This window comes from Trachypithecus francoisi, unplaced genomic scaffold (assembly GCF_009764315.1).
Source record: "Trachypithecus francoisi isolate TF-2019V2 unplaced genomic scaffold, Tfra_2.0 Contig01579, whole genome shotgun sequence".
Lineage (NCBI taxonomy): Eukaryota > Metazoa > Chordata > Mammalia > Primates > Cercopithecidae > Trachypithecus > Trachypithecus francoisi.
In genome coordinates, this window is record NW_022681442.1 from 31,575,398 (window position 1) to 31,599,795 (window position 24,398).

Genomic DNA, 24,398 nt, shown 5'->3' on the forward strand with positions numbered 1-24,398 from the left:
CATGTCTAAAACACCAAAAGCAATGGCAACAAAAGCCAAAATTGACAAATGGGATCTAATTAAAGAGCTTCTGCATAGCAAAAGAAACTACCATCAGAGTGAACAGGCAACCTACAGAATGGGAGAAAAATTTTTGTAATCTACCCATCTGATAAAGGGCTAATATCCAGAATCTACAAAGAACTTAAACAAATTTACAAGAAAAAATCGAACAACAAAAAGTGGGCAAAGGATATGAACAGACACTTCTCAAAAGAAGACATTTATGCAGCCAACAGATACATGAAAAAATGCTCATCATGACTGGCCATCAGAGTAATGCAAATCAAAACCACAATGAGATACCATCTCACACCAGTTAGAATGGCAATCATTAAAAAGTCAGGAAACAACAGGTGCTGGAGAGGATGTGGAGAAATAGAAACACTTTTACACTGTTGATGGGACTGTAAACTAGTTCAGCCATTGTGGAAAACAGTGTGGTGATTCCTCAAGGATCTAGAACTAGAAATACCATATGACCCAGCCATCCCATTACTGGGGATATACCCAAAGGATTATAAATCATGCTGCTATAAAGGCACATGCACACGTATGTTTATTGCGGCACTATTCACAATAGCAGACTTGGAACCAACCCAAATGTCCATCAGTGACAGACTGGATTAAGAAAATGTGGCACATACACACCATGGAATACTAGGCAGCCATAAAAAAGGATGAGTTCATGTACTTTGTGGGGACATGGATGAAGCTGGAAACCATCATTCTCAGCAAACTATTGCAAGGACAGAAAACCAAACACCGCATGTTCTCACTCATAGGTGGGACTTGAACAATGAGATCACTTGGACACAGGAAGGGGAACATCACACACTGGGGCCTGTCATGGGGTGGCGGGAGCAGGGGGGGATAGCATTAGGAGATATACCTAATGTAAATGACGAGTTGATGGGTGCAGCACACCAACATGGCACATGTATACATATGTAACAAACCTGCACGTTGTGCACATGTACCCTAGAACTTAAAGTATAATAATAAAAAAAATGCAAATTCCCCCCCGCCAAAAAAGAAAACTTGTTTAAAACAGACCTTCTGTTACATTGTATGCTCTTAATCAATTGAAGAAGCCAATGGCATTTTTAATTTTATATTGTGTTTTCCACTAGTATATCCCTGTTGATTCATTGCTACTTTTTATTAACTGACATTTTCTAAAATGTTTTTCAATAAAAGGAAAGAAGATGTGGGAAAAAGGAAAAAAAAAAAAAAAAAAAAACAACCTTTCAAGAGTTCTGAGCAGAAGATGGACATGATTCGGTCATTGTCAAACTACCCTTTACCCAGCATGTTTACCAGTTCCCTCTATTTATTCACCTGCTTTCCACATCCAGATCAACATTAAAGTTCTCACTTTTCACAGTATTTCAAAGTCAATAATTTACTTCCCTGAAATGTCTGCAAGTGTATACTCACAGAAACAGCAAAAACACCAGTGGATGCTGGTTTCACAGAAGGTACCAAAAGTAAGACAAATATATGTGAGGTCCCCCAGCTGATTCTCTTTACCTTGGTTTTTCTCCATGCACAAGCTCATCCTCAGCCCTGGCCCTATCCTCATGGGCCCTGAAGCCCTTTACATAAAAATCCTCCTGGTCCTTGTGCTAGTGGATATGTGAATGCAGGCTAATCAGCAAGTCTGCTTAATGGAAGTAAATAGTCTGCTGTGGGAAATACAGAGGGATGGCTCTGAAATAAGAGAAAAATATCAGAGTAGAAAGCATTTAACAAATAATTTTAGTGCTGCAGAGATTTTCAGTGTTTGCTACAATAAGTAGTAGGAAAACCACAGTGGATTTCTTTTTGGATTTTTTAAAAGATGTATTATAGTAACAATTTAATTCCCCATAAAATAATGTATAGACCATGAGACATTAATAGTAAGGTTTATCTCAAAGAATACATCTCAGGATCTTGGAGAATTTGCTATTATTAAAAATCAAAGAATCAATAACAGCGTTATTTTAAATGCAAATAAAAATGAGGTAACATTTCTCAACTACCAAGTTAGTAGATGTTTTCTTTGTCTTTACCGTGGCAAAATGTAAACAACAAAAAAATTTACCATTTCCACCATGTTTAAATTCTACAAGTAGTGGCAATAAATACCACCACTATTATCAATTTTCAGAATTTTTTCAACATCCCAAACGGAAACTCTGTGACTGTTAAACAATAGTTCCCTGCCTTCCTCCTCCTCCCAGCCCCTAGTAACCTGCCACTATTCTATCTTCTGGCTCTGTGAATTTGCCTATTGAAGGTACCTCATATAAGCAGGATCATACAATATTTGCCTTTTTTTGTCTGGCGTATTTCACTTAGTATAGTGTTTTAAAGGTTCATCCTTGGGTAGCATGTATTACAATGTCATCCCTCCTTAAGGGTGAAAAATATTCCATTGTACATATAACTACATTTTATTTATCCATTTATCTGTTGATGGACACGTGCACTTTTCTTTCAAATACCTCAGTTCACTGTCAAGAACACAGTAGACTTCTAACTGATGAGAGAAATGAGAAAAATGATGTTTGAGGAGGATAACTTTGACAGCTGTGTCTTTCCAAATCAGATCTCAGAATATATGACCTGTTTTCTCTCATTTGTGAAGTTAATTATTTGAACAGTTTCAGAAAGCTATGAAAAGTGAAATGAAGTTTGAAATGTAATCAATCATCAATGCTGAAAAGTACATATAATGGGGATGCTTAGAAATTCAAAGAAAAGTTGCAGAGTTTCTGAATAAGAGGTAGGAAAGAGATGAACCCTTCTGAATCTTCTTAATCTCAAGTTTCAGCAAAGTCAACAAACTCAAAACCTCTTTCCATTTTTTTTCCAAGTCCAAGAACTCGGAGCAGCCTTTGTCCAGCAGGGACAGATTGGTTCCAGCTGCTCCTCTCTAAGCTTTTGCTTTCTGACTAGTGACCCAGATGGTTGCTAACACCCAGGAGTGAAATGGAGTTCCTGGAACTCGCTGCTTGGCTCTTGCGATATGTGTCACTTGCCTGATTTTCTTTTTGGTGTGGAAGAAAAGTCACACGGGGAAGGCTTCTCCCGGCCCAACTCCGCTTCCCATGATTGGGAATAGGCTGCAACGAAACCCCAAGGATGCCCTTGCATCTCTCTCCAAGATAAGGGGCTTTGATTCCAAGGCTGGTCATCTCTAGGCCAGGTTCTGCATCTCAGAGCCTCTCCTCGGCCTTTCTTAGTTCTTCACATCATGGAGCCACTTTTGGTTGTTTATTACTGTCGTACAAGACAGATATCCTCTTGCTTTAGGACTGGAGAGCAGGTACTGAGGATGTTGACCTAACTTGAGATATTGGTTGAATTCTAGTGAATGAGAAAATCCTGGGGTCAGAACATACTTCCATTGGAAGTCTTCCAATGCCCCCAGCATATAACACCAAAAAGCAAGACATGGAAATGTAAAAATGCAATAAATTGGATTACCTGAGGTCAGGAGTTCGAGACCAGCCTGGACAACATGGCAAAACCCAGTCTTTACTAAAAATACAAAAATTAACCGGGTGTGGTGGCATGTGCCTGTAGTCCCAGCTATTCAGGAGGCTGAGGCAGGAGAATCGCTTGAACTTGGGAGGTGGAGGTTGCAGTGAGCCAAGATTGCACCACTGCACTCCAGCCTGGGCAACAGAGCAAGACTCTGCTTAAAAAAAAAAAGAAAAAAGTAATAAATGCCCTCGGATATGATTACTATTATTTTACACTAAATGATCCATGGGAGGCTTTGTGATCCTCTCTAGAGAGTGATCTTCACTCCTCTCCCCAACACCCAGCTCTAATGCAGCCAGCTTGGCTACCCTGGCTGATATTCATACCTTTGGAAGTGCTGTTTGGGGGAAAGATATTATCTCCATAAATTCATTGCAAAAACATATTATCTAGGACACAAGAAGCAGTATAGGACATTTATCTGATGGTAAGCCTTAGCACTAATTTCTTAGATAAACATTCCATGAGCCATACTTTTTGACAGGGTGCCCTTTTGAGTCTAGGAGCATTGCCATGAACAAAAGATGGGGAAAAAACCCTGACCTTGTATAACTTAAACAATTCTAATAAGGAGAGTCAGACAAAACCAAAACAAGTCAACACATGTTAAGTATTCCTTATCAAAATGTTTGGGACCAGAAGTGTTTCAGATTTCAGATTTTTTCAGATTTTGGAATGTGTGTGTGTGTGTGTGTGTGTGGTGTGTGTGTGTGTGTGTGTGTGTGTGTGTGTCAGAGTCTCACTGTAACCCAGGCTGGAGTGCAGTGATGTGATCTTGGCTCACTGCAACCTCTGCCTCCTGGGTTGAAGAGATTCTCCTGCCTCAGCCTCCTGAGTAGCTGGGATTACAGAGGTGCACCATCACATCCGGCTAATTTTTGTATTTTTAGTAGAGATGGGGTTTCACCATGTTGTCCAGGCTGGTCTTGAACTCCTGACCTCAGGTGATCCATCTGCCTCAGCCTCCCAAAGTGCTGGGTTTACAGGTGTGAGCCACCGCACCTGGCCATGATTTTGGAATATTTGCATTTACATAATGAGATATCTTGGAGAAGGGCCCCAGGTCTAAACATGAAATTAATCTATGTTTCATATGCATCTTATATGGGTCTGAAGGTAAACTTTATACACTGCTTTTAATAATTTTGTGCATAAAACAAAGTTTTGACTGCAATCCATTACATGAGGTAAAGTGTGGAAATTTCCACTTGTGACATCATGTTGGCACTCAAAAAGTTTTGAATTTTGGAGCTTTTCAGATTTCAGATTTTTGGATTAGGGATACTCAACCTGTTTTATATATATATATATATTTTACTTTTTAGAACAGTTTGAGGTTCACACCCAGACTGAGTGGAAAATACAGAGAGTCCTTATGTACCTCCTGCCGCTACATATGTGCAATGTCCCCCACTACTGACCTCTCACACCAGAGGGTCCATTTGTTACAATTGATGAACTTGCATTGACATGTCATCATCATCCAGAGACAATAGTTTACCTAGGTTCTCTCATGATGTTGTACATTCTGTGAGTTTGGACAAATGTGTAATGACCAGGTACCCACCATTATAGTGTCAAACAGAATAGTTTCCTGCCTTGAAAATCCCGTGCTCTGCCTATTTATCGCTCCCTCCTGCCAAGCCCTGGCAAACACTGATCTTTTTTGCTGTCTCCATACTTTGGCCTTTTCCAAAATGTCATATAGTTGGAATCATACCATCTATCACCCTTTCAGATTGGCTTCTTTCACCTAATAATATGCATTTAAGTTTCCTCCATGTCTTTTCTTGATTGGATAGCGCATTTTTTTTAGCACTGAATAATATTTCATTATCTGGATGCACCACAGTTTAGTTATTCATGTATTTACCAAAGAACATCTTAGTTGCTTCAATTGTAAAAAAAGCTGCTACGAACATCCACATGCAAGATTTTGTGCAGACATAAGTTTTCAACTCTTTTGGGTAGGAGTGTGATTGCAGATCACATGGTAAGAGTATGCTTACTTTGTAAGAAATGCCAAACTGGGCCAGGTGTGGTTCTTTATACCTGTAATCCCAACACTTTGGGAGGCCAAGGTGGGAGGATTGCTTAAGGCCATAGGTTCAAGAAAAGCCTGGGCAATATAGTAAAACCCCATCTCTACAAAAAAATTTTAAAATTAGCCAAGTGTGGTGGCACATGCCTGTGGTCCCAGCTACTTGGGAGGCTGAGACGGGAGGATCACTTGTGCCCAGGAGTTAGAAGCTGCAGTGAGCTGTGATCAAGTCACTGCACTCCAACCCAGGCAACAGAGCGAGACCCTGTCTGAAAAACAAAACAAAACAAACTGCCAAATTGTCTTCCAAAATGGCAGTTTCATTTTTTGTATTCCTACCAGCAATGAAGGAAAGTTCCTGTTGCCCCACATCCTCATCAGCATTTGGAGTTGTCCATGTTTTAGATTTTGGCCATTCTAATAGATGTGTAGTGGTATCTCATTGATGTTTTGATTTGCAATTTCCTAGTGATATATGATGTACAGCATATTTTCATATGCTCATTTGCCATCTGTCTTATTCTGTTTTCTGCTGCGGTAATAGAATACCACAGACTGGGTAATTTCGAAAGAAATGAAGCATTTTTTTTGGCTCGTGGCTCTGGAGGCTGGGAAATCCAAGATTGAGGGGCCACATCTGGTGAGGGCCTCTTACTGTATCATAACACGCAGCCAGGAAGCACGCACAAGAGACACAGCAAAAGAGGACTGAACTTCACCCTTTTATCAGGAGTACAGTCCTGTGATAACTAACTCAAGCCCACAATAACACGAATTCCTTCAGGAGGGCAATGCCTTCATGACCTAATCACAAGTCTTAAAGGTCCTGCCGCTCAACACTATTACCATAGCAATGAAATTTCAGCCTGAGTTTTGGAAGGGACATTCAAGCTGTAGTACCATCTGTGGATCTTTTGTTGGTGATGTGTCTCTTCAGATCTTTTGCCCATTTTTGTGTTTTATTTTTGAGATAAGGACTCGCTGTGTCACCTGGGCTGGAGGGCATGTTTCCATAACATTATATAACTTCCTGTAACAAATTTCAAGTGACTGCTTTGAATTTAATTGCATGAATGTAAAATAAGTTTGAAAACCAGCCCCTAGTTATTGGATACTTTAGTACCACATTTTCCTCCTTGAACAACACCGCCATAAATATATGTTGGGTTTTTTTTTCTTTTTTTTAGAGATGAGATCTCACCATGTTACCCAGGCTGGTCTTGAACTCCTGGGCTCAAGCTATCCTCCCACCTTGGCCTCCCAAAGTGCTGGGTTTACAGGCATGAGCCACTGCGCCCAGCCAATATATGGATATCATCCTCGAAAGAGTTTATACCTGCATAGTGAGCTCTCCCTGAAGCCCTTATCCTGGCTGCTTCCTCCTCATCTTTAACTTAAATACTACCTCCTCATAAATGCCTTCTCTTACCTCTCTGTTTTATTAAGTTCTCCCTTTGTCATCCAACAAATATAGTTTGTTTGGCTGTTTATTTCCTGCCACTTTCACCAGACTTTCCATGAGGAATCCTGGGCTGTGCACAGTGTCTGACATAGCATAGATGCTTAGTAAATATTTGCTGAGTGATTGCATATATAAATGAAGGAAAGAATGAATACATGCCGATACCTCAGGTTGAACTCCTAAAATGGAACTGATGGAGCAAAGGCTAAGCCACATGTATAATTATTACTTAATTTCTCCCCAAACCTTCAACAGATTTCACACTAGCACTTACACAGATGCTTGCATCTCTTTCCAGCTGGCCAGAGTACGGCTCTGTTTACACCCTGTACTTTGGATCCTGGCCCACCGTGGTCTTCCATGGATATGAAGCAGTGAAGGAAGCTCTGATTGATCAGGGTAATAAATCCCTTGGCAGAGGACGTATTCTACTTATTGTTGATGCCCAGAAAAGATATGGTATGTTTCAAATCAAAATACAGGTTTTCTTTGGCACCTGAATATTTAGCAAAAAATTTTGATCAACTAATTCAACGGTGTCTGTTCTGTACTAAGCAACTGACTAGATGCTACCATACTGCAATGCAATTCTGACAGTAACTACCCAGAGTTAGCATAGACTCCACAGATCAAGGACACAGTCCCCAAAAAGACTGCCCTCACCTCAGATGCCAGCTGCAAGTTCAAGGGTCCCCAGGTCACCCATATTTCTGATCAACTGACTAAAACAAATCAGGGTTTCCCATGACCCTTTCAGGTATGATAATTTGCTAGAACAACTCACAGGACTCAGGAAGGTGCTATACTTACAGTTTTATTCTATAAAGGATACAAATAAAGAATCCCATAAGGTGAGGCCTGGGAGGCTCTCAAATGCAGAGCTTCTGTATCCTCCACCTTGGAAACATAATGTGTTACCCCCATGGCCCACCAATGTGTTCAGCAACCAGGAAGCTCACCTGAGCCTCAGTGCCTAGAGTTTTTACTAGGGCCTCATTACATGGGCATGATTGATCGAATCATTGGCCATGTAATTGAATTCATGAACTCAGTCTCCAGCCTCCTCTCCTCCATGGAGGTTGAGAGTTCAGGCTGGTATCACTTGGCTCAAAGCCCCAACCCTCTAAACATATGGCTGGTCTTTCTGGCATGGCTGGCCTCCATCTTAAAACTATCCTGGAGTCCACCTGAGTCATCTCATTGGCACATACTCAGGTGTGATCCCAGGGATCCACCATATTCCAAAGACACTTTTTTTTTTTTGAGATGGACTCTCGCTCACTGCAACCTCCACCTCCCAGGTTCAAGTGATTCTCCTACCTCAGCCTCCCAAGTAGCTGGGATTACAGGCATCTGCCCCCATGCTAATTTTTGTATTTTTAGGAGACAGAGTTTCACCATGTTGGCCAGGCTGGTCTCAAACTCCTGGCCTCAAGTGATCCACCTGCCTTGGCCTCTCAAAGTGCTGGGATTACAGGTGTGAGCCACTGCGCCCAGCCTACCAATGACACTTCTAACACTCAGGAAATTCCAAGGGTTTAGAAGCTCCCACAAACTATGAACAAAATATATATAATATGTTTGTTTGTTTAATTATATGACAACAGATGCTCTGGTAGCTCCACTGAGATGAACATCAGAAACAGACCCCAAGTATCCTGCAAGTTAATGCTGTGAATCTAATTGAGATAAAAACAATCTGAGAACCTTTGAAATAAGAATTGTTACCCAGAGGTCTCAGGGTTGAGGGAGCTGGAGCAGTCATGCTTGCGGTATAGTTTCCCACGACACACAGGATGCAGTGGCACCGTGGCCACAACAGAAGACAATGACTAGACATGAAAATAACTGTGCTTTCAATGATAGCCTGGGCACTAGGGGGATGGAGAGGAGGTAGGGTCAAATCAGGGGTGTCACGCACAGGGAGCTATAATGGTACCAGCCATGTTTTAGTTCTTCAGTTGGATAATAGGCTCACAATAATTCCTTTTGTTGTTATGCTTCAAAATTTAGATGTGTTACATATATTCCTTTAGATGTATCAAGTAACACACAATAAAAAAAATTTAGGACAGTCTGAAAGTCTCCTCCAAACCACTTAAAATTATAAAATTGCAAGTCCTGGAGAAGTAGAAACTAAATTCTTTCAAAGCATATTTATGAATCATTAATTAAATACAATGCAGTGTATTTAGTGCTACAAGAGAAGTGAGTTTTGGTCTCTCTCACATAAGATCAAGGTACATTTGTTTACTAAAGAAGCAACCAATTCTTATCACTGAGTTTACGAGAAAAGAAAAAGAAATAAAAAAAGAAGAAGTAACCAAGCTCTCCTTCTACAACCTCCCTTTTTGAAAAACAAGTTGATTATATTGGGTGTGCATGACCTTTTATATTAATTTTAAAACTGGAGATGGAGGTCACTGGGCTGGATTGCACTGAAGATGGGGAAAATCGTTGGTCTAAAACTTGCAGTTTTGGTAACTTTGAAAAAATTGGTTTCCAAACTTTCCATAAAATTCTTGTTACCACACCTTACTAGCCTGTAATGGGAACAGATAATTCAGCCCTTCTTTCCACTAACCTTTCTATTTTAGAAAATAACAGAGAAAAGAGCCATTCATTGATATTTTAGTTTTCCTTCTCTATTAGTTCCCTAGGGCAGCCATAACAAAGTATCAAAAATTTGGCGGCTGGGAACAACAGAACCTGATTGTGTCACAGCTTGGGAGGCTGGAAATCTGAGATCAAGGTGTCGGCACAGTTGGTTTCTTCTGAGAGCTGTGAGGGAGAATCTGTTCCATGCCTCTGCCTTAGCTCCTGGTGGCTTTCTGGTAATTTTTGGAGTTCCTTGGCTTGTAGGGGCATCACCCTGAGCTCTGCTTTCATGTTCATGTGACATTCTCCCCATGTGCATGTCTGTCTCTGTGCCCAAATGTCCCTGTTTTATAAGGACAGTCATATTGGCTTAGGGCCCACCTGTGACCTAATTTCAACCTGACCTCTGTAAAGATCCTGTTTCCAAATAAGTTCACATTCACAGATACTGGGGGTCAGGGCACCAACATTTTTTTGCGGGGGGGGAAACAATTCAATAAATAATACCTTAGTAAATGGAATAACTGCTAAAATACTAAATAGCTTTCTGAGATCTTTATTATTTTTTGTTATTTATTTATTTATTTATTTAAGAGACAGGCTCTTGTTATATTGATCAGGCTGGTTTCACAGTCCTGGGCTCAAGAAATCCTCCTGCCTCAGCCTCCCAAGTAGCTGGGACTAAAGGCAAGTGCCACCACACCTGGCTAATTCTTGTAGAAATGGGGTCTTACTATGTTGTCCAGGCTGCTCTTGAACTCCAGAGCTCAAGCAGTCCTGCTGCCTTGGCCTCCCAAAGTGCAGGGATTACAGGCATGAGCCACCATGCCTGCCCTGTTTTCTGACATCTTTAAACAGCTATAACATAGTGCTCCATATTCCTGGAATATACATCTAGCTAATCAAGTTGTTGAAACCTTTCCTGGTAAATATTGACTCAATATTTTGCCTCATTTCTTTTTTTTTTTTAAGTTGAGATTGGGTCTCACTATGTTGCCCAGGCTGGTCTTAAACTCCTGGGCTCAAACAATCTTCCTACCTTGACCTCCCAAAGAACTGGGATTACAGGTGTGAGCCACTATGCCTGACCTCTCATTTCTTTTCTTTTTTCTTTTTTCTTTTTTTTTTTTTTTTTTTTTGAGATGGAGTCTCACTCTGTCGCCCAGGCTGGAGTGCAGTGGCACCATCTCGGCTCACTGCAAGCTCCGCCTCCTGGGTTCACGCCATTCTCCTGCCTCAGCCTCTGGAGTAGCTGGGACTACAGGCGCCCGCCACCACGCCCGGCTAATTTTTTGTATTTTTAGCAGAGACAGAGTTTCACCATGTTAGCCAGGATGGTCTCGATCTCCTGACCTTATGATCCGCCTGCCTCAGCCTCCCAAAGTGCTGGGATTTCAGGCGTGAGCCACTGCGCCCGGCCTCATTTCTTAATCTTTGCATTTTTATCTCATTAACAGATGGCAACAGATCAAACTCTTACTTTATTTTATTCATTTGAGCCACATACCAATATTAGATGCTATTGTTCATTCACTGAAATGCAAAGTTTAAAATAACTTAGTGCTCTTAGAGGCACGGATAAACAGCCCCTCATGCCTTACCTGTGGGAGCACAGATACTATAACATTTTTGGAAAGGAATCTAGTAGTATTTATTGACGTATAAATTGTAGAGACCTATGGGAGAATCTGGTTTCCATAAATAGGAACAACCCTTTATGCGATGACGCAACCCATCCACGCACTCACACAGACACACTGGGGTGTGGAGGGCATTGCTTCCTTGAAAAGCACCAGAATTACAGGGACACAGGTATGAGAGAGACAAGTAAGTATACTTAAAAATAGATATATTTACATAAATACATAATATGTTATAGCATAAATTACAATTTATAATATATAAATATGATAAATATTATATATATTATATATTAATAACCATAATGTAAATATAGGATATACAAGTATATGTTACATAAATAAATAATGTATTTTATTTTTCAGACAGGGTCACCATGGCTGGAGTGTAGTGGCACCATCATGCCTCAGGTGATCCTCCGACCTCAGACTCTCGAGTAGCTGGGACTACAAGCACCATGCCCAGCAAATTTTTGTAGTTTTAGTAGAGACGGGGTTTCACCATATTGCCTACGCTGGTCTCGAACCCCAGGACTCAAGTGGTCCCCCTGCCTCAGCCTCCCAAAGTGCTGGGATTACAGGCATGAGTCACTGCGCCCAGCTAAATAAATATATTTTAAATGTATACATATATATTCACAAGTTTCTCCATAAAGAGTAAGGAGACATGGGAGAGCCTTCCAGGTATCTCTTGTTATGTGACAAACCTCCCCAAACTCCGTGATGTAAAGCAACCGGCATTTTTCGTCCTCGTAAGTTCTGTGGGTCAGGAGTCTAAACGGGGTAGTGCAAATGGCTTTTCCCTGATCCACTAAGCCTGGGGCCTCAGCAGACATCCAAATTTTTTCCACCCTGAACAGCTGCATGGATTCAAATGGCTGAGGGCTGGAATCCTACTGAGGCTTCTTCACTTACAAGTCTGGCTTCTGAGCGGGGATGACCTCAAAGCTGAGGTCAGCTGGGAGCATCAACTCGAGCATCTTCATGGCCTGCCCACCTCATGGCTTAGCGCCTGGAACCCAGGAGGGAGCCTCCTAGGAGACATCTAGAGAGCGAGGCAGAGGCTGCGAAGCTTCTACCTACCAAACCTCAGAATATGTATGGCCACCGTCTGTTCATTGCAAGCAACCCCCAACAGCCAACCCAAATTCACGGTGAGGGGAGTAAGGCCTCTCCTCTTGATGGGTAGGTGGTGTCCACACTGCAGGAGAGCAGGAGGGACAGGGGATATTGCTGCCAGGCAGATGAAGGGGACCTCTGAGCAGCCTAGGAAACACCAGCCCCAGCGGTGGGAAGGACACCAGAAGACGGGGAGACTCAGAAGCCAAGGAGGAAGAATTGTCAGCTGGGTTCATGGACCATAGGTGTGGATTTGGCCAAGCAGGTGGTGTTCACATCCTTAGCAGGAGCCATGTCAGTAGAGCGAGGGCGGAGCTGGGCTGCAGTGGGATGAAGAATGAATGGGAGGACTTCTGCTCCCATGCACAATGAATGGCGGAATGACTTTCTCATCAAAACTACTATTACATTTGGATAAAATATTCTTTCCATAGGCAGAAAACTTTGTTTTCTTTTGTCTTTTGGGATGGGGTCTTGCTTTATTGCCCCCTGCTGCAGTGGTGCAATCATGGTTCACTGTGGCCCTGGCCTCCTGGCCTCAAGCCATGCTCCCACCTCAGCCTCCTGAGTAGCTGGGACTATAACCACGTGCCACCACACCTGGCTAATTTTTTATTATTATTTCTAGAGCTGCTGTCTCACTATATTGCTGAGGCTGGTCTCAAACTCCTGGCCTCAGGCTGTCCTCCCACCTCAACCTCACAGAGTGTTGGAATTACAGGCAAGAGCCACTGCACCCAGCTCAAGCAGAAAACCTTTAATATTTATAAGTATTACAATAAATATAATTTGAGGACTTCCAGTTTTAGCTTGGAGAAGTAAAAAGCTAGAAGAGCATTGCTCTACCCATACAAGAAAAAAAAAAAAAAAAAAAAACCTCAACAGTAAATTAACTTTTCTTGAATTCATCAGAGAACTGAGGATTCAGGGAAAGGTGCAACCTGAAAGCCAGGAAAGACAGGCGACACAGGGCTGGAACATGTGCTGGCCTGGGAAAAAGAGCACCCTCACACAGTATAAGGTGATTCAGCTAAAAATCTTTCATGAATTGCTAATGGCCAAGTGAGGGCTGGCAAGAATATGTGAAGCCCTAGGCAGGAGAACAAACCTAAGGAAACAGAAGAGGCTTATCTCCTCTCGTAGCCCCTTCCTCGGTGTGCACTACCAGACTCCCACCGGGACGATCAGGGACAACTCTGAGAGGCTTGCCATGGTGCTTGCTGGGGAAGAAGAGTGGCCACTGCTGGAACTCCTCCAATTCCAGGCAGAGTTGTCTCTCCTACTTGCCCTATGGGGCAAAAAGCCTTCATCGGTTAGGCAAAGGGCATCAAAGCTGTAGTCTGGGCTGGGCACGGTGGCTCATGCCTATAATCCCAGCAGTTTAGGAGGCCGAGTTGGGAGAATAGCTTGAGTCCACGAGTTTGATACCAGCCTAGGCAACATAATGAGCCCTTGTCTCTACAAAAAAAAAAAAAAAATTTAGCCGGACGTGGTGGCGAGTGCCTGTAGTCCCAGCTGCTTCGATCCTTTGAGCCTGGGACAAAGGATCTGCTGAGGCTGCAGCAGAGTCTTGATGGTGCCACTGCACTCCAGCCTGGGATACAGAGCAAGACAATGCCTCACAACAAACAAAAAGCAAAACACCCTTCACATAGCTCATGATTATAGTCAGTCCCTGGAAAACACAACTGTCTCCCTCTCCCTCCATCGTATTTGCCTGGCATATACTCCAACCCCGGAAGAATTCAACCACCTGTCTTCTCTGTGTTTGTGCTCAGAAAAGGAGCCCTTCTAGAGAAATTCTCACAAGAATTAGACCAGCTTCCCTTTACATTTATACTTGCAGACCTCAACTTGTGTCTTGATCGGCTCAGTTAGTTCCTCTATTTTGCTCACTTTTCCATTCCCAGAGACTCCTTATTTCTCCTACTAACCCCCCATTATGCACTTGCACTCTCAGAGCTATTGAATCATTACACGTTTTTAAAAAATAGGCTGGGTGCGGTGGCACACGCCTGTAATCCCAGCACTCTGGCAGGCCGAGGAGGATGGATCACCTGATATCAGGATATTGAGACCAGCCAACATGGTAGAACCCTGTCTCTACTAAAAATACAAAAATTCGCTGGGTGTGGTGGCAGGCGCCTGTAATCCCAGCTACTCGGGAGGCTGAGGCAGGAAAACCGCTTGAACCTGGGAGGCAAATGTTGCAGTGAGCCAAGATCACACCACTGCAATCCAACCTGGGCAACAGAGAAAGACTGTCTCAAAAAAAAATAGAGGCATCACCAAGGAACCTTCTCTCCTCTTCAACATTTTATCTATAGGTCTAGCTGCCTCTACACCCATATTCTCCTTTTTTCCTCTAATTGCAACTGAAAAAGTGTACCTTCTCCTGACAGGGAGAAGCTCCATCTGTGCCCTAGGTCCTGCAGCATCTCACCTGCCCGAGAATCTGACCTCTTGGGTAATGCCGTCTCCCTCAGGGATGATCCATTTTTCTCTGGGCTTGACCTGAGAACCATTTCTCTCCTGTCTCTCATGGGCCCTTTTTCTTCAACAGTTTTAGGGTGCTGCAGGCTGGACTTCCTACACTCCTTTAACAGCTGTCTTCTGGTAGGATCAGCCAAAGGGAGGCAATGGCAAGAGAGTGGGGAGTGGAGGAGAGAGGAGGCCAGGGCTGGCATATCCCCCAAGGCTGTATATCCCCCGGAGCTCCAGCTCCTTCAGGCTGTCCTGCTTTGGTTCCAGCTCTTGTCAGGTAACCCAGCCCCTGAGCTCCAAGGATGCCAACTCCTCCTTTCGTGCCTCCACTGGGAGGTGGTGGCCACTTTCTGCTGCTAATCATCACCAGGTTGGCTTGCTGCCCCTGATGTAGCCTCTCAGTGTTTCCATCTCCTTTATGCCAATTCCCTGGATTGAGTTTCCTGTTTTAAATATTTAGGCCAAGCACAGTGGCTCACTCCTATAATTTCAGAACTTTGAGAGGCTGAGATGGGAGGATTGCTTGACCCCAGGAGTTCAAGATCAGCCTGGGTGACATAGCAAGACCTTTTCTCTACAAAACGTTTTAAAAATTAGCTGGGTATGGTGCCATGCACCTGTATCCCAGCTACTCGGGGGGCTCAGGTGGGAGGATTGCTTGAGCCCAGGAGCTGAAGGCTGCAGTAAGCTAGGGTTATGCCACTGCACTCCAGCCTGGGCGACAGAGGGAGACTATATCTCTTAGAAAAAGGAGGCAGGGCTACACAGTGGCTCACATCTATAATACCAGAACTTTGGCAGGCTGAGGTGGAAGGATCACACGAGGCCAGGAGTTCGAGACTAGCTTGGCCCAGATAGTGAGCCCCCCATCTCTAAAAAAAAAAAAAAAAAAAAATGAAGAGAAAAATACTCTCCTCCAATCACATCTAACAATTTTCAGGCCAGGAGTGGTGGCTCACACCTATAATCCCAACACTTTGGAATTTGGGATCATTTGATCTCAGGAGTTTGAGAAAATAACAATTCTCATTATTATTATGACAGCTAACATTTATGAGTACCTTTTATGTGCCAGATAGTCTACTAAGGATTTTGCATGCATTATCATATTTAGTCAACGTAATAGTCCCATGAGGAAGATACTACTTTTTGTTTTCATTCTTCATGTGAAGTTATTGAGGCAATCAAAGTTGAATAGGCTGGGCTCAGTGGCTCACACCTGTAATCCCAGCACTTTGGGAGGCTGACTTGGGGGGATGGCTTGAGCCCAGGAGTTTGAGAGCAGGCTGGTCAACGTGGTGAGACCCTGTCTCTACTAAAAACTACAATAAATAAATAAATAAATAAGTATATAAATAAATAGCTGGGCGTGGTGGTGTGTGCCTGTAGTCTCAGCTACTCGAGAGGCTGAGATGGGAGAATCACCTGAACCCGGGAGGTTGAGGCTGCAGTGAGCCGAGATCACACTGTAGCACTCCACCCTGGGTGACAGAGTGAGACCCTGTCTCAAAAACAATCAAACCAACAAACAAAAGTTAAGTAACTTGCCCAAAGAAGAAAGTGTTGGAGATAAGATTTGAATGTAATTTGCTTAGTTCAAGAGCCCATACCACTAAGCATATTGCCTCAACACACTAACACATTTATTTTTATGTACTGTCTCCCAGATATTATCCATATACATGCATATTTTACACAGTTGTATTTATAGTATACAGACATTTTTTCTTTTCTTTCTTTTTTTTTTTTAATTAGAGACAGGGTCTCACTATGTTGCTCAGACGGGTCTTAAACTCGTGGGCTCAAGGAATTTGCCCGCCTCAGCCTCACAAATTGCTGAAATTACAGGTGTGAGCCACCATGCCCAGCCTAGAAATTTTTGCATACTGATTTCTTCTAAAATGTTATTAACATTTCTGATATTTCTACATAGTTTTCATAATTATCATTTTCATAGTTGGTTAAGTTTTCCTAATATTGGTTTATTGTAACAATGCAAACTGTTACCCAATTATTAGAACTTAGATTGTTCACAGATTTCTTAAATTAGTATTGATGGTGTGAAAGGAAAAGAAATCCTGGGACCCCAAACTCTCTAAGCCAAAGGGAAACGTCAAGCTGGGAACTGCCTCCCATTTTGGTTCCTAAATAAGATGGCTACAGAGATGAACAGCTACATCCCTCCCTCACATTCTGCCCATGAGGAAATTCCTTATGGGTTCCAAGGTCTTTACCCTAAAGCGTTTCTGTTAAAGTTCACCATGGCAATGTAAACTGATAGCTTATCTTCACAGATGGTAGACACAGGACAGAACTCAAATCATCACATCCCTGTGCCTACCTGAGACAAATGCATATCTGATTGTCTCCTCTGACCTGTTGTCTACATTATCTTATGTAAAAATACAGTTTCACTGAGCCAGATGAAGGCATGAATGACTATTTTCCCCCGTTCCCCCCACATGAAAATTGTGTATTTCTGAATATCTCACCTGATATGGTTTGGCTCTGTGTCCCCACCTAAATCTTATGTCAAATTGTAACACATGTCAGGGGAGGGGCCTGGTGGGAGGTAATTGGATCATGGGGGCGAATTTCCCCCTTGCTGTTCTTGTGATAGTGAGTTCTCACAAGAACTGATGATTTAAAAGTATGGCACTTCCCCTTTTGCTCTCTCTCTCTCTCCTGCCACTATGTTAGATGTGCCTTGCTTCCCCTTTGCCTTCCACCATGATTGTAAGTTTCCTGAGGCCTCCCCTGCTGTGTGGAACTGTGAGTCAATTAAACCTCTTTTCTTTATAAATTACCCAGTCTCAGATAGTTCTTTATAGCAGTGTGAAAACAGACGAATACACTGCTCTTTCCCTTTTAAATACTGAAGCCCTCAAAATCATCTTTGGAGAAAGGCATAGACCTGTCTCCTGCGCACACCTCCTTAACTTGGGCAAATAAACCTGCTGGAATGATTTGAGACTTGCCTCAGTCATTCTCCTTGATTGATAATAGCATTGTAGTGTACATCTTATACCTTCTGTTGAATTATTTCTTTTTTTTTTGAGAAGGAGTCTCGCTCTGTCGCCCAGGCTGGTGTACAGAGGCGCAATCTCGACTCACTATAAGCTCTGCCTCCCAGATTCATGCCATTTTCCTGCCTCAGCCTCCCAAGTAGCTGGGACCACAGATGCCCACTACCACACCTGCCTAATTTTTTTGTATTTTTTGTAGAGACGGGGTTTCACCGTGTTAGCCAGGATGGTCTCGATCTCCTAACCTTGTGATCCACCCACCTTGGCCTCCCAAAATGCTGGGATTACAGGCATGAGCCACCGCGCCCGGCCTGAATTATTTCTTTGTATAAATTCATAAGACAGCAATTAATGGATCAAAGATAATTTTAATGGTTTTTGCTGTAAATGTTGCTTTAATTTCCAAAATATATAGTGATATGCAAAGTGATCAAATGAATGCATCAAATTTGCCACAAGCTTGATTTCTCTAGGTACTATAATTTTTCAGTGCTTGCCAATTTGTAGATGTGGGATGAATTTTTTTTTTTTTTTTTTTTTTGAGACAGAGTCTCACTCTGTTGACCAGGCTGGAGTGCAGTGGTGCAATCTCAGCTCACTGCAACCTCCGCCTCCCAGGTTCAAGCGATTCTCCTGCCTCAGTCTCCCGAGTAGCTGGCACTATAGGTGTGCACCACCATGCCTGGCTAATTTTTTTTGTTTTTATTTTTAGTAGAGACGGGGTTAGGGATGAATATTTTAAAAATTATGTATTGAACATCTTCCATGTGGAAGGTGAGAGACTATCATGTGTCACAGGAAGTGTCTGGAGGGGTGAGCCAATCCTGTAACCTCATACTAGGTTATAGGAGATCAAAATCTAGACTAAGGAATTGCACAAGTAAACAAATGATTAAAACAAGGGAGAAAATATAAATTGCATGAAAGCATTACAAAGTAAAGTTAAAGGAGAGATTACCTCCAGTAGAGAAGTACAGGAAAGACTTCAAAGAGAAGGTTTTTGAGATGGCTCTTAAAGTGATAGCTAGAAACTCAAGCAAAGAGAGCAAAAGCATAACTGTATGCACGAGGGAAAGAATGAGCAAAATGAGGATGCAAAACAGCGCAGATGAGTTTAGTGAACAGCTATGCTTGGCCCATCACGCACGGGGTGGGAGTCGAGAGAGATGCAGTGATGGCGGAAAGGCTGAGATTTTAAAGACATCAGTGTTGTTCCTGTAATTTGGTTTTCAGTAATCTGGCAACTCTGTGGAGTTAGAGGGCCGAGAGAGGAAACCTGTCTGAGACAAGTGTAACTTTTTAGATTTCTGAAAATGTTAGAACCTGAAGTATAGTGGTGTAGTATGGATTGGCAGGAAAGGAAAGATGAGAATGACATTTTGGAGATGGAATCAATCAATAAAACTTAGCAAAGGCAGATACGTAAGGTGAAGGGCAAGAAGGATGAGAAGATGCCCCTAAGATTTGGATTTGGGAGCACTAGACATTGATGGTGCATTAAGAGAAATAGGAGGCCCCACGGCAGTGGCTCACACTTGTAATCCCAGCACGTTGGGAGGCTGAGGTAGGAGGATTGCTTGAGTCCAGGATTTTGAGATCAGCATGGGCCAATAGTGAGACCCTGTCTCTGCAAAAATTAGCCAGGTGTGGTGGCGTGTACCTGTAGTCTCGGTTACTTGGGAGGCTGAGACAGGAGGATCATTTGAGCCCACAAGGTCAAGGCTGCAGTGAGCTATGATGGCACCACTGTACTCCAGCCTGAGTGACAGAGTGAGACCCTGTCTCCCAAAACAAGTACAACTTTAAAAAAATTTATTTACAATTTTAAAAGAAAGAAAAAAAGAGAAATAGGAAATTTAGGAGATATTGTTCAAAGGAAGAAATAAGCATTGGTATGAAACATGCTGGGTTCCTTTGCTCCACTCTTTCTTCTTTTTCAGATGAAGATAACATTAGCTATAGTAAATTCTGAGGACTATAGAAACATAAACCGCATATTGATTTGCTTCAAAGTTGCTTATCCTCTAATAGAGAAAAATCACATATAGAACTGAACTAAAGCAGAAGTTAGAGATTAAAGGTTGAAAAAAAAAGAAACCCAGGAAGTGGGTTTGTGAGATCATATACCACTTTCGACTTTTTTTTTTTTTCTTTAACAAAACCAGACAGAGAACCCTTCCATTCTTGGGAATTTTCTCCACCTGCCAACCATCCCCCTTGTCCAGTTCCACCTTTTCTGCCTCCTTTGACCAGAACTTGGATTTTATTTTCTTTATAACTAACATTTCAGCCCAAACCACAGATCCGCTGTTAAATTCCCAGCTCTTAATCCCTGATAAGGGGCACTGGAAACTTGAGGGACAGCTGAGCTCTATGATACAAAGTACTTTTTTGCTCATTGCTTCTCTCCTAGGACTGCTTTTCAGGAACGGAGAGAAGTGGAAACAATCGCGACGCTTCTCCCTTATGATCCTGAGCAACTCTGGGATGGGAAGAAAAACACTGAGGAGGCCAGGTGCGGTGGTTCAAGCCTGTAATCCCAGCACTTTGGGAGGCCGAGGTGGGCAGATCACGAGGTCAGGAGATGGAGACCATCCTGGCTAACACGGTGAAACCCCGTCTCTACTAAAAATACAAAAAAAAAAAAAAAATAGACGGGCGTGGTGGTGGGCGTCTGTAGTCCCAGCTACTCGGGAGGCTGAGGCAGGAGAATGGCGTGAACCCGGGAGGCGGAGCTTGCAGTGAGCCGAGAAGGCGCCACTGCACTCCAGCCTGGGCGACAGAGCGAGACTCCGTCTCAAAAAAAAAAAAAAAAAAAAAAAAAATTGAGGAGAGGGTGCAGGAGGGTGGAGGAACTCAGAAAAGCAGAGGGAGAATTCCCTTGACCGTGCCCTTGGGGACACGGGGACTTCTTACACACACCGCCCCGTCCACACTCCTCCCTGGGAAGTGACTTTATGATTACCCAAGATCTGCTCTCTCCATCACCGAATCACGGAGGGAGCAAGGAGTAAAGGGATGGGAGGAAGATGATCTCCAAAGCTCTTCGTAACCCTAACCCTGGAATCCTTTTGTCTGGATTCATTTCCCAACTTCGGCACTTACCAGATGTGTAAATTTGGACAAACTAACTTTTCTGTTTCGACCTTTTAAAAGTTTTTAAATTTTTATTGTTTGCTTTTTTGGACAAATTTTAACCTTCCTTCCTCCCTCCCTCCCTCCTTCCCCACTCCTCCCTTCCCCTCCCCTCCCTTTCCCTTCCTTTCCCTTCCTTTCTTTGACGGAGCTTCACTCTTGTTGCCCAGGCTGGAGTGCAATGTCGAGATCTCAGCTCACCACAACCTCCGCCTCCTCGGTTCAAGCGATTCTCCTGCCTCAGCCTCCCGAGTAGCTGGGATTACTGCCATGCACCACCACGCCCAGCTAATTTTGTATTTTTAGTAGAGACGGGCTTTCTCCATGTTGGTCAGGCTGGTCTTGGACTCCTGACCAAGGTGATTCGCCCGTCTTGCCCTCCCAAAGTGCTGGGATTACAGGTGTGAGCCACTGCCAACTGGCCTGACAAATTAACTTCTCCTTTTTTTTTTTTTTTTTTTTTTTTTGAGGTGGAGTCTCACTCTGTCACCAGGCTGGAGTGCGGTGTTGCCATCTCGCTCACCACAACCTCTGCCTCCCAGGTTCAAGTGATTGTCCTGCCTCCCAAGTAGCTGGGACTACAGGCGCTTGCCAACATGCCCAGCTAATTTTTATATTTTTAGTAGAGACGGGGTTTCACCATGTTAGCCAGGCTGGTCTCAAACTCCTGACCTCAGGCAATCCCCCTGCCTTCCAAAGTACTGGGAGTACAGGTGTGAGCCACCATGCCCAGTCCAAATTAACTTTTCTAAGATGCATTCTGCTCATCTAAAAATGAGGGGCTAAAAACCAAACCTCAGAATGAAGATGAAATAATACAGTATGTAAAACATTTACACAGTATCCAACATATCATAAATGCTCCATAATATTACTTGTTGCTATGATTAAGATTATAGCATCCATATAATAATGTTATTAGCGTATAGTATAGTACTACACAGCAATTCATATCCTATGCTATAATATAATACTACTACTATATTTATTATTACATCCTAGATTGGAGAAGTTTAGAGGAAAATGAACTCTCTATATAAATCTGACAGGAGGGAAGCCCAGGTCTTCAAATCCTGATGCAAGATGATTACATTATAAATGTGGGGGCTGCTATTTTCTCACATTGGCTCAGCCCTTTGACTCCACGTTCATCCTTGCCTCTGCTCCCTGCAATTTACCTGCTCCTTCCTCTTCAGGGACTGTTTCCAGTACAAGAATGAGACATTCCTCTCCCTGATGGGTTAAATGAAAATTTTAAGGCCAATTCTGGGCATACTGCTTATGAGTTAGCCATGCTCCACAAGGAGCTGTTCAAAAAAAAAAAAAAAGAGGCCAGGCGTGGTGGCTCATGCCTATAATCCCAGCACTTTTGGAAGCCAAGGCGGGTGGATCACCTGAGGTCAGGAGTTCAAGACCAGCCTGGTCAACATAGTGAAACCCCATCTGTACTAAAAATACAAAAAATTAGCCAGCCACAGTGGCGGGCGCCTGTAATCCCAGCTACTCGGGAGGCTGAAGCAGGAGAATCGCTTGAACCCAGGAGGCGGAGGTTGCAGTGAGCCGAGATCATGACATTGCACTCCATCCTGGGCCACAGAGCGAGACTCCATCTCAACCAAAAAAAAAGTAAAGGAAACTTTTTTTTTTTGTGAGATGGGGTCTTGCTGTGTTGCCCAGGCTGGAATACAGGTGTATGAACTCAGCTCACTGCAACCTCTGCCTCCCGGCTTTAAGCAATTCTCCTTCCTCAGCCTCCTGAGTAGCTGAGATTACAGGCACTGCCTGCCTTGGCCTCCCAAAGTGCTGAGATTATAGGCATGAGCCACCATGCCCAGGCTTGCTTGCTTGCTTGCTTATTTATTTATTTATTTATTTATTTATTTGAGACAGGTCTTGCTCTGTCACCCAGGCTGGAGTGCAGTGGCACCATCTTGGCTCACCGCAACCTCTACCTCCCGGGTTCAAGTGATTCTCCTGCCTCAGCCTCCCAAGTAGCTGGGATTACAGGCGCCCACCACCACACCCAGCTAATTTTTGTATTTTTAGTAGAGATGAGATTTTACCTTATTGGCCAGGTTGGTTTCGAACTCATGACCTAAGGTGATCCACTCACCTCGGCCTCCCAAAGTGCTAAGATTACAAGCATGAGCCACTGTGCCTGGCCTAAATATTTTCAATATATATTTCAGATGAGCTGAGTGATATATATTACACACACACACACACACACACATTTGTTTCTGAACATATGTTTATTGGGGAGTGGGTAAAACACATGCATTTTCTCTATAGATCATTTACACTTGTATAACACTTATTGCCAGGCACGGTGGCTCATGCCTGAAATCCCAGCACTTTGGGAGGCTGAGGTGGGCAGATCATGAGGTCAGGAGATCAAGACCATCCTGGCCAACATGGTGAAACCCTGTCTCTACTAAAAATACAAAAAAAATTAGTTGGGCGTTGTGGCACGTGCCTGTAATCCCAGCTACTCGGGAGGCTGAGGCAGGAGAACAGCTTGAACCAGGGAGTTGGAGGTTGCAGTGAACCAAGATGGTGCCACTGCACTCCAGCAGCCTGGCAACAGAGTGAGACTCTGTCTCAAAAAAAAAAGTCATTTTTTTCCTTTTCTTTTTCTCTTTTCTTTTAGAATTAGGGTGTTGCTCTGGCACCCAGCCTGGAATGCAGTGGTATGATTAGAGCTCACTTTAGCCTTGAACTCCTGGGCTCAAGCGATCCTCCCACCTCAGCCTCCGAGGAAGCTGGGACTACAGGCACACATAACTACACCTGGCTAATTTTTTTGTAGAGATGGGGTCTGACTATGTTGCCCAGGCTGGCCACAAGTGATTATTTTACCTCAACCTCCCAGAGTGCTGGGATTATAGGCGTGAGCCACTGTGCCAGGCCATAGCCACTTTAGCCATAATGCCTTCTCAGATAGCATGTCATAGATCAATACATTATAAAAAGTTGATTATGTTTTCACATAGAAACAATTTTGTTGTTTGAAACTGGCCCTGGATAAAGGATTCTAAAGCAAATACATTATACATTAATCATGGGTGTTGTTAAATGTATTGAACAACAACTATAGCACAGTCACCGGTCCTTAGAATACAATTGAGCATTAAACACCAGCTGGACAGAAGAAAAATATGTTAATGTATAAACACATGTAACAACTCAGAATCTGAAAATTATACTTTGAGCTTTGTAAAATTAGCATTATTTATATAAAATTCCCCTAAATATACATAAATGAAAGAAAACTACCACTCAACTATATCATATATATGCAAATTATAGCAAACATT

General features: G+C 43.0%; 1 protein-coding gene across 3 annotated transcripts in view; it reads left to right on the top strand.

The window, feature by feature from the left end:
- Positions 1 to 10,116, top strand: part of ERLIN1 (ER lipid raft associated 1) — a 54,811-nt gene extending 44,695 nt beyond the window's left edge. For 2 of the 3 annotated variants that reach the window (XM_033185975.1, XM_033185999.1), the window contains one exon: positions 1,234 to 1,428. Coding sequence is in view for 1 of the 3 variants with exons in the window: in XM_033185999.1 (XP_033041890.1) it covers positions 1,234 to 1,236 (3 nt within the window). In the remaining 2 variants the exon portion in view is untranslated. Of the gene's footprint in view, positions 1 to 1,233; positions 1,429 to 7,377; positions 7,539 to 9,739 lie in introns of those variants that run through there. The other variant, XR_004431182.1, reaches the window with a different exon arrangement.
- The last annotated feature ends 14,282 nt before the right edge of the window (positions 10,117 to 24,398 follow it).